This window comes from Mixophyes fleayi, chromosome 4, assembly GCF_038048845.1.
Source record: "Mixophyes fleayi isolate aMixFle1 chromosome 4, aMixFle1.hap1, whole genome shotgun sequence".
In the NCBI taxonomy this organism is placed as follows: Eukaryota; Metazoa; Chordata; class Amphibia; order Anura; family Limnodynastidae; genus Mixophyes; species Mixophyes fleayi.
Window position 1 is genome coordinate 61,840,784 of NC_134405.1, and position 11,177 is coordinate 61,851,960.

Below are 11,177 nucleotides of genomic sequence, written 5' to 3' on the forward strand. Positions count from 1 at the left end.
TCAAATTCTGGCAAAGGTTCTGGCCATTGGCTTAAGTCCGTTATTTCTCAAATAATCCTCCCAGACAAAACTGGCTTTGTCTGTCAAATATATACAACATCTGTATGGTCTGAGAATATCCAATGCTTGCATGATCTAGGTTGTAGGGTTTTGGTGTCTCTGAATGCTGCCAACGCCTTAGATCTGTTGAAGTGGCTGTACTTCAACACTTCTCTAACTAAATGTGGCTTTCGGTGCTGAGTTCACCTTCCCATTGATGTGGCCCCCCAGGTGAGGGTGGAAAGAATACCACTGCCATGTGGGGCAGAGTGCCACCATCACTGGTTGTAACGGTGAACTGTATCAAAATTGCCATACTAAGATCATACAGGTTGTAAAAACATTCTCCGGTATATACTTCTCAAACGTGATTTGTCAGACGGACTAGCGCCCAACCATGGAAATATAATTTATTACATTCCTTTGTGGTGTGTTTGTGTGTTTTTGTTTTTTGTCTGTTTCCCTGTTTTAAAAGAAAATTGAAAAACGTGTTTGAGTATATAGAATATTTTATATGAACTACTCCAGTCAATGAATTAAACCAAAAAAGATCTAATTTATTTCAGTAGTTTTTCTAATAAATGAGAAATGTTTACTGTAAGCTAAGCCACCTATATCTTATTGAATGTCATTTTGGTCAATCTTGCATTATCCTTTCATTGAGGAAGTAGAAAAATTAAAATGAAGTGTATTTCCAGAGGTTTAATGTGTATTTTGTATGCAGTTGTAAACACTGACACCATCTCCACAATACATTCATACTTAGTCTTGCTGCACAGTGTGCACACAAGCATGCTTTCGTAACTTTACACGCTCACTCATGCTTACATATGTGTGTGATAAGAAACATTTTGCACACACGAGGCCGTCCTTTGTTCCTCTTTTGTATACCTGTGCTAGCACCTGGATTCCTGCCTATTCTTTAGGCGTTAAGTCTTTCAGCAACAAGAGCTGAGCTGCTACTTAATGCAGGAGAGGGGAGGGGGGGTTGGAAGTTAAACTCTTCACAATACCTCATTGGAAAGAGTGAATTAAGGGTGAGGCTCTAACTACTCCGTGACTGGCTCCCAAATACTAATAGCTGCTTAACGGGGCTTTTCGGGGGGGTGGGTGGGGGGGGGATACAAATAAGGAGGGATTATAGGTATTTGTCAGGGACATGTTTGTTCCGTCTGCTTTCTTCTGTAAAGATGTTCATCTGTTCTGCTGTTTAAGGGAAAATTACCATTGAAAATGTAGAGGTTTTCCACCTACACACCTATCCAGGAGAGTGATCATGTGGAATATATTATTATGAATATATTCACAAACATGAACGAGAATTACAAACCGGAACATTTATTTTTTGTAGCTACTTTTTGGCAATATATTGAACATAAAGCTATATAGCATCTAATGTCCTGATGTTCTTTAATACATTGCCGACGGTGAGTTGTTGTGTTGACCTTGGGGTGTTTTCTGTGACCTCTGATCTTTATCGTTGCCATGAGGTTTCAGGCAGTGTCCACTAGCCTACCAGCCGAAATATCTCTGGTGCTTCCTCTGTTGTATAATGTGTAACTCGCACTAACGTTACGGTTTGATGACGCTACAGTGTTTTTCTCTCCTCAGTCCAACAAGGTGCCAGTCGTTCAGCACCCACATCATATGCACCCCCTAACACCCCTCATCACCTACAGCAATGACCGCTTCTCCCCAGTGACTCCTCCAGGACACTTGTCACCTGATATAGACCCAAAGACCGGTAATGCTGGGGTGTTTTTATATATGCTTGACATTTGGGGTCTTGAGGGTTTCATGTCATTCACCGGGCAATTCTATTCACAGGAATCCCCCGCCCTCCTCATCCGTCGGAACTGTCTCCGTATTACCCGCTATCTCCGGGAGCTGTAGGACAAATTCCTCACCCCTTGGGCTGGCTGGTTCCACAGTAAGTGGGTTGTTTTTTGTTTTTCTCTTACTTCAAACTTATCGTTAATGCACTTGAACTGTGTAATATTGTTTTGCAGTTTGTAACTTATCAGCTTTGTCTCTCAGGCAGGGTCAACCGATGTACTCAATCCCTCCTGGTGGCTTCAGACATCCATATCCTGCCCTGGCAATGAATGCCTCAATGTCCAGGTATCTTGTCCCTGATCTAACCTTGCTTATATTCTCTACCCCCCCCCCCCCCCCCCTCCACCTCTTCCTACCTGTTTCCTGTTATGTTCTCTGTTCTACAATGCACCAAATTTCTCCCAACACCTTGTTTATTCTTTCCTTATCTAGCTTGGTTTCCAGCCGGTTCTCTCCACACATGGTGCCCCCTCCTCACCACAGCTTGCACCCCTCAGGGATCCCTCACCCTGCCATTGTGTCACCCATTGTAAAGCAGGAACCGTCCTGTGGCAACCTCAGTCCCAACCTCAACTCGTAAGTGTTTTACCATCTTAAATTCTCTCAATGAGCATAAGTGGCCCATTCTCTATAGAAGGTGTTTGAATAAATATGGCATGTTTCTAGAAGGTCTAAATAACTTTGTATGGACAAACTGTATTTAGTGGAGAATGACACTTTGTGGCCTAAACTAGTAGTTAGTCTATATTTCTGCCGCCCATCCATCCACTAACACTTTCTACTTATTTTAGTAACCTTATTGTACAAGTTAAATCTATACTCTGAAGTAAATACCTATATAGTCTAGCCTAAAGACCAAGAATGGTGTAGGATTTAGAACGGTGACTGGAAGAAAAGATTGACCATTGAGTTAGAGGTGTTGGGCCAGTGTGGTTCTACGTTTGACGTTGTGTTCATAGATGGAGTATCCCTCAGTGGCCATGAAGCTGTGTTAACACTCTTGTGCTTCTGTAGGAAGTCCTCAGTGCTGGTCAAGAAAGAAGAGGAGAAAAAGCCACACGTTAAAAAGCCGCTGAATGCCTTCATGCTGTACATGAAAGAGATGAGAGCCAAGGTCGTAGCAGAGTGCACACTAAAGGAGAGTGCAGCCATTAATCAGATCCTTGGCCGCCGGGTGTGTAACAGTCGTTAGTAGTTTGTGGTTTTGTTTGTCGGGACACCGTCCCATTGGTGACAGTTGGCTATTTTGTTAATACTTGTGTGAGAAGCACACGTTTGACTGTCCTGTCTCCACAGTGGCACTCCTTATCACGGGAAGAACAGGCAAAGTACTACGAGTTAGCCAGAAAGGAGAGGCAGCTCCACTCCCAGCTCTACCCGACATGGTCTGCACGGGATAACTATGTAAGTGTGCCCTGTATGTGTGTTGAAGGCTTATCCATTCATTAGGGACTAGTGACATTGTTCTCATGCCGTAGTGATGTAACTAACCACTGGCAGATTGATAGGCTGCCCTTTCATGACTACTGTCCCAAGTACTAAAAGTTAGATTATAACGTAAACTGCAGGAGAACTGCGCCTGTACATTTGTGTACAGCGCTGTGTGGTTATACATGCTGTATAAAAAAATGTTCAGTAATAACTGCGGTTCCTACATTAATTGACTCAGAAATCTTGTCATCCCCAGGGAAAGAGAAAGAAGCGGAAGAGAGAGAAACAGTCACAGGAAGCAGAAGGTAAATGCAGTGTTTTAGATAAAAGTAATTTTCTGTAATAAGTGATACAGGAAGCGTAACATCCCAGAACCAAACCTGCAGAAGTGTCTGTTTCTGAAGCCGTGTCACTAAAACCAATATGGAAAGGGTCATGTAAGGTATTATCCTTTATACAGCAATGTTGTAGTAGAATGGGTTTTGAACACGTTACATTATTGAAACAGCGATGGCCATGTAAGATTCTGATGGGTACAGTCATGGCCAAAAGTTTTGAGAATGACAAGTATTGGTTTTCACAAAGTTGGCTGCTTCAGTGTTTAGACTTTTTTTTTTTTGTCAGATGTTGCTATGTTATACTGAAGTAACATTACAAGCATTTCAGAAGTGTCAAAGGCTTTTATTGACAATTACATTAGGTTTATGCAGAGGGTCAATATTTACAGTGTTTCAAAGACCTCTGTAATTCGCCCTGGCGTGCTGTCAATCAACTTCTGGGCCACATACTGACTGATGGCCGCACCTTCTTGCCTAGTCGATGCTTGGAGTTTGCCAGAATTTGTGGGTTTTTGTTTGTCCACCCGCCTCTTGAGTATTTGAGGTCAATCCTTAATGGGATTAAGGTCTGGGGCGTTTCCTGGCCATGGACCCAAAACTTTGATGTTTTGATCCCTGAGCCACTTAGTTATCACTTTTGCCTTATGCAAGGTGCTCCATCATGCTGGAGAAGGCATTGTTCGTCACCAAATTGTTCTTTGATGGTTGGGAGAAGTTGGATGTTTTGGTACTGTTCTTTATTCATGGCTGTGTTCTTAGGCAAAATTGTTAGTAAGCCCACTCCCTTGGCTGAGAAGCAACCTCACACATGAATGCCCCAAACAATCTGAAAGGGGATTGATTCATCAGAGAAAATGACTTTACCCCATTCCTTAGCAGTCCAATTTCTGTACCTTTTGCAGAATATCAGTCTGTCCCTGATGGTTTTTCCTGGAGAGAAGTGGCTTCTTTGCTGGCCTTCCTCACAGTGAGTCTTCGCCTCACTGTGCGTGCAGATGCACTTGCACCTGCCTGCTTCCATTCCTGAGCAAGCTCTGCACTGGTGGTGCCCTGATTCCACAACTTCCAGTCTGTTATTTTAAATCAGCATGACAGAGTGATCTCCAGCCTTGTCCTCATCACCACTCTCACATGTGTTAACCAGAGAATCACTGACCTGATATCAGCTGGTCCTTTTGTGGCAGGGCTGAAATGCAGTAGAAATATTGTTTTTGGGAAAAAGTTCATTGTCATGGCAAGGAGGGCTTTGAAATTAATTTCAATTCATCTGATCACTCTGACATTCTGGAGTATATGCAAATTGTCATAAAAAAAACAAAAAACTGAGGCAGCAGACTTTGTGAAAAATATTTGTCATTCCCAAAACTTTTGGCCATGATTATACTATACATGGACCACTTTAGACATAATGAAGTTAGGTTGTTACAGCTGGTGGTGGAAGAGGAGGTGGAACTTGTGTTGGAGTATTAGGTAGGTTGTCCTCAGGTCTGCAGGGAATGTTCTATTAACAGAAGTTCAACACCCAAAAAGCAGACGTCGCCATGATCACTGGGCAGAGAAGCGCTTGGGTAATGTGAGCTACTTTCAGGTTTTTTTTTTCTACATCGCGTCCGATCTATAAAATGCAAGGTGCATGCAGCTGCCGCTTAACAGCCATAGCAGCTCAGTGTGAGAGCACAAAACTGACCACAGGCAACACTTATGGGTTTTTTTTTGGTTTTTTTTATTTTTATAATTTTATTTTTTTTCGTTTTAACATGTAATTCAATAAGGACAGATGGCCAGAAAAAAATAAACTGAGATGTGTAAGATGTGTTCTTATAGTTATATTATCCAGATAACTTTAGGGTATCCTAGGTTATTTTTTTAAAAAAATAAACAAACTGGTGTCTGCCATATGCCTGTGCTAGCACAATGGTTCAAACCACCAAAGTAAGTAATATGTAGAATTATTATTACAACATAGGAAAAATTACAGACAAAAGACTAACTCAGGCCTGTCCAACCTGCGGCCCTCCAGGTGTTGTGAAACTACAAGCCCCAGCATGCTTTGCCAGTAGACAACCTGTTAATAGCTGGAAGGGCATGCTGGGACTTGTAGTTTGTCAACATCTGGAGGGCCGCAGGTTGGACAGGCCTGGACTAACTGAATATATGTATCTTTAACTGACTTTGTAATTATGTCATTTGCAGTCTGTAAGCCCAAGAAGGTGTGTGTGCAGCATCTTCCTGCAGAGAAGTCATGTGACAGTCCGGCCTCTTCCCATGGCAGCATGCTGGACTCTCCAGCCACGCCCTCTGCCGCTCTGGCATCTCCTGCAGCCCCTGCCGCCACCCACTCCGAGCAGGCTCAACCGCTCTCCCTCACCACCAAGCCTGAAGCAAGAGCACACCTGTCTCTCAGCCACTCTGCCGCCTTCCTGGCCTCCAAATCTCCTCCGTCCTCCAGTCTGTCTGGGCACCTGTCATCCCACATTGGATCCCATCTGCTTTCTCGTCCCATCCCGCTCACATCCTCCATATTGTCTCCGCCTGGAATCTTCTCCTCCACCCTGCAAGCTTTACCCATGATGCAGGCACAGCCCCTCTCTCTGGTGACCAAGTCCAGTGACTGACGTGAGAGAACTATATGGCCTGGGAAGCCAGAACCCACACACCTAAAAGGAGGAGCCCTCTGCAGCTCTGCACTAGTATATATACTGCTTTGCAGATATGGATATGTTTCTGCACTGATTGGTGTATATATGATGATGGGCTAATGGGGGACCATTTTATCCTACTCTGCAGATATGGACAGTGCTCTGTGGATGTGGACACCACTGTGTACTGGTGCAGATATTTCATTGTATTGGCCATACAGGGCATGCATCACTTGATAAAGGACTCATCTGGTGGGGTGAACCAAGAGCACTCTGGTCTGTTAATGGAACATCCCAGGAAGTTCCTGTGCATTACAATTTTGACCCTCAATTGGTCGGTATCATGCAGACGGACTAAGGATTGTACCTCTCCTCCACCACCCAGCCACTCAATGCATTGGGCCATAAACACCAGACCCGCACGGATTATTGGTCAATATTTGACCTAGAGATTTTACCCTTAGCCCCGCGGATCACGTTGTTTAGCCATCCCTCCTTGGTTTTTTTTTCTCATTTTTCTTTGTGTTTATATATAAATATATATATTATTTTTTTCTTTTTTTTTTAATAAAATGAAAATGGGATTAATAGGAAAAATCCATGTATATTGTACATAATGTGCCCGGTTAGGGGAAATAGGGTATGCATGTTTCCTTTTATGCAAGGATTTCCATTTTTTTTTTTTTTTTTGTATGTTCTAAGGGTGGGAGTTGGGGGGTTGGGGAGGAACAGTCTTGGTCTCCTCTTTTTATTTGCTGGTCTTGTGGCAGCAGTCATTTGTTTTACAGATCTGGCATTCCCTAGGTTTATAGCATCGGTTTTCTTTTTCTCCCACTTCTTCTCCTGAGGTATTTGTGTGTTTTTTTTTCTTGTTTTGTTTTTTACCCCTTCCTTCAGCTTTTCTCCTCCATTCCAGTCTTTCTCCAGTTTTTTATGTATTTTGTTTTTTATGGAAAAGAAAATTATTGAGAAAATGTGACACACTTTTGTAACAAAATAGAAAATATATTGTGTTTTAAAATATATGGGTTTGTTCTTGTGTTTTTGGTACGGTGTGCAGACTACAAAGTCTTACTCGGTTGGAAATGTAGGGTCAGCCCGAAAATAGCTACATGACAAAGGCCTGTGTTGAATTGGAGACTATTGAAACCAAATAAAGGACATGAGACCGTTCTGTTGATCTCTCATATTTGCATTATTATATATTTTTTCACTGTAATGCACTGCTGGATATAATATACATATTCCCTAAAAGGGCTGATAATACTCACAAATAGAGGTATGGCGGCTATTATCTGCATTTCTTGACACTCTGGGGCATATTCAATTCTCAATGTTTTCTGCGGTGTTGAAACTAATACCGTTATTACGGTAATCGTAAGCTGGAATTCAGCTCGCGGCTCAGGAAGCTGCGAGCTGAAATCCAGCGAGAAAACTACCGTAATAATGGTTTTTACGCGCACTATTACCGTAATAATGGTAATAGTGCGCGCGCCGCAAGATTTTTGCCGTTTCCGCCGACAATTGAATATTCCCCTCTGAGTTTATTGATGTTTTTATTATGCTTCTCCATACTTATTCCTTGTGAATATGCAACAGGTGCATTGTTGTAGACTAGTGTTTCTCAAACCCAGTCCTCAGGACTAATAACAGTGCAAGTTTTCCAGGTGACAAGGGAAACTATACCACCTCTGGATCTGTTGGTGTCCGATACGGAGATATGGAAAACAGGCACTGTTAGGGGTCTTGAGGATCAGGCTTAAGAAACCACTGTTGTAGACCATGTTGTAATAGTCTTAAGTATAAAATACACATAGCGTACACTTACATAATTTTCAAAGCACTTTACCCAAAAATACTAATTTCCAAAAACATTTTGCCCTTGTCTGTCTGCTGCCCACCCATACTGCCCCTGGCATCCTCAAACACTCACAGGACCACAAAGTGCTCCCTTTTAGTCACTGATATAATTTCCTAGCAGCAATTTACTTTGTTTAAATGGATAATGGGATAGATTTTAGATAGGGTTTTTTTTCCATAGCTGTATGTAAAAGTTTCCATAACTTGACTGACATTCTATTCAAATATACTATGCAGCTGAGCGCAAGTAGTTATCATTGTTTTCTGCTAACTATATAGTGTCCTTGAGTAGGAATACTAACAGGAAAGCCTGCAGTGCATAGAGGAGCTACCTGACAATCGCTACTTTTTATCCATTTCCAAAAAACTCCTGAAACTTTTGTGTATGTATATTGTAATTGTATTTTAGGCTTAGAGGACCCAGAAGTTTTTTTTTGTTTTTTATTTTAAAATAAAGTACTTTTCTTTCTAATTTGACCACCACCCTTTTACAAGACTGTTCAGGAGAGATGGACATCCCTCTATCTGAGCACATTATGTGGAGGGGCTGTCTGGTGAGATCATACAGAAGATGTTCTACAAAAGTAAACCTACCCCTTAGAATCTAGTATTGGATGGCATTCATGATGTTTACTTTATATCTTGGCTTACCACTAATACGCCATTCTTCCGATCCAGTGTGTCGCCTGAAGTATTAAACGGTCCCACTCTGCTCTTCTGAATAGTAGCCCTGCTGGCCAGGCTGAAACAGGCAGTTATGTTGCCCCTTATTCCAATTGGCATGTACTGGCCAGCAGGACTTCTGTACAGACGAGTGGGGACTATTAAAGGGTTCATGGGACATGGTATGTTGGAGACCGTTGTGAGAGGACTGGCAGCTTTTGTTCTGACACACACAAGTAAGTGGGCCAGTCACATGTGGCAGAGTACTAGAAAAAGTGGTGGCCAAACAATGTGGGTGTAGGTTTTGTACAGTTAGTAAGTTATTTCAAAGCGCTATAACAACGCGTTCTAGTGACATCTACACAGCTTGGATTTTTTGTGTCCATTCTACAATTCAAAGAACATTCTATACAATAGAACTATCCAGCAAACACAGGATGTGTAGAGGGGGGGTTTCCCACACCACGCCAATGGGCGTGACCAGCATGCATGGGGGCGTGTCCATAATTTTAGACAGTGCTTGGCTGCTCCCCAACTCTTCTTATCCCCATAATATACATGGGCAATGCTGCGCGCACTACTGTTAGGTGCACACAGCTCTCCCTTTTCAAGCAGAGCCCTGTGAAGCGGGGGCACGGTCCAGCCACCTCAATTATACAGTGCCCCAGGCTTGGAGGGGGGTTTTCAAACACTAGGAACCCCCCCCCCCCCCCCCCCCCCCCCCTCCCCTTAGTTTGCCTATGCAGATCTACAATAGAGATTAAGATTGTAAGAACCACAATACAAAATGCAGAGCATACTAGTGACCACTATGCAGTGCAGGCACACCCAAATAGCTGGTGGCTTTACAAGGCAAACCCTTCCAAATATATGGCTTCCGACCACCTCCAACTTTTGACATAAAGCTGTCCTTGTCTATCTTGTTGTCATTCACTGGAGATGATTGGTTAGTGCAGTCCACCAATTGGAATGCTGGGAGCAAATGTGTGACTACCTTTATTTCCTGCTGAAGTAGCCATACCCAGTTGATGGGTCCCAACACTGTTTTTGTAATGGCCAAAGTTACCCAGCAATGGAAGTGTTGGACTTCCTGACACTGGTCAATAGCTGGTGTGATCCACTAATCCAGAATGTTGGAAGTAGTCATACGGGGTAGATATTCTAATCTGCTGGGTTGCCTGTTTCAATTCTGTGATCTGGCTGACCAGGAAAAAATGTCCCCAGGGGAGGCAGATCAGATGAACCTTTTAAGTAGTAATGCAGCATGTGGCTCTAATTAGTCTACAATGATCAGTCTAGGGTCTAGTCCTAATCAGACATTTTGATAAATTAAGGTGACTTCAGTCATCTAACTGATAATCCTAAATTTTGGTAGAAGCTATATGGCAGATTGGAAAGTCCACACCCTGTCCAAATCTATGTGCCCAGGCCAAGTCATAGGATCAACCAGTGTGGGGCCACCTTAAGAAAGATTTAATGTTAATGCAACCATTTTATACCCACATCAACACTTGTTGATCACTACAGGCATTTGGCAAAAGCTGGGGGATGTAGTCGGTTTGAGTCCTCTTTTCTTTCTGAAAGGAATGGCTTGCAGGGAGCTTCTCAACATCTGGAATGACTGATAATGATACTTTGGGGTCAGTAGCGTAGTAAGGGCATTATTTAGAGTAATTCATACCAGGAGTAGGGGTTACTCAATCCTTGGGTGACAATGCCGGTTATGGTGGGTTCCTATATAACTCTTTTGAGTGGCTGCCAGTGTAGTTTGGTCCAAACACAGGGTCAGTGCCAGGCAAATGGCATAATCTGGTCCAGGAAGCTGGTCAGAGCTGGCGGCAGACAAATAGTATAGTTGGGTCCAGGCACAGGATCAGTGGCCGGAAAATAGTGTAGTCTGGTTCAGGCACAGGGGTCTGGTTCAGGCACAGGGTCAGCAACGGTGAACGAACCAAAGCACAGGAGACAGAACCTGTAAAAAAAACATTGATAGCTGTGAGAGGAAGTGTAATAAAGCCACAGCACAGGTGATCTCACTACAGGCTGGAGGATGATGGTAACTCCATTGGTGGAATAGCAAAAGTTCATGACACAGCAACACTTCAGGTGGGAGTATAATAGGCATTGACTTGACCTGTAGCAAAGTGCTGATTACAGTAAGCTAAAAGAATGTGCAGTTGATGGTGTTGGTGCGACACTGCCACCTGTCTTCTGTAGCTGGTATAAGCAGTGGATCTTCACATGTTGCTGTTTCTGTGTTGAAGGTGCACTGCCATCTGTTGCCTGTAGCAAGTATTGTGGCAGATGCTTGCAATTTTTTTTTTTGGGTTTTTTTTTCTTTATCTTTACCAACAATTAAATGTCATTTTAC

The 11,177-nt window shown here is 42.9% G+C and overlaps 1 protein-coding gene across 3 annotated transcripts in view; it reads left to right on the forward strand.

Moving 5' to 3' along the window:
- Nucleotides 1-7,456, forward strand: part of TCF7L1 (transcription factor 7 like 1) — a 140,499-nt gene extending 133,043 nt beyond the window's left edge. For 2 of the 3 annotated variants that reach the window (XM_075207224.1, XM_075207222.1), the window contains 8 exons: nt 1,651-1,783; nt 1,867-1,969; nt 2,077-2,160; nt 2,308-2,451; nt 2,890-3,049; nt 3,172-3,279; nt 3,545-3,611; nt 5,838-7,456. In XM_075207224.1, the coding sequence (XP_075063325.1) occupies nt 1,651-1,783; nt 1,867-1,969; nt 2,077-2,160; nt 2,308-2,451; nt 2,890-3,049; nt 3,172-3,279; nt 3,545-3,611; nt 5,838-6,259 (1,221 nt within the window). In that variant the 3' untranslated portion in view covers nt 6,260-7,456. The remainder of the gene's footprint in view (nt 1-1,650; nt 1,784-1,866; nt 1,970-2,076; nt 2,161-2,307; nt 2,452-2,889; nt 3,050-3,171; nt 3,280-3,544; nt 3,612-5,837) is intronic. The other variant, XM_075207223.1, reaches the window with a different exon arrangement.
- Nucleotides 7,457-11,177: the final 3,721 nt, after the last annotated feature.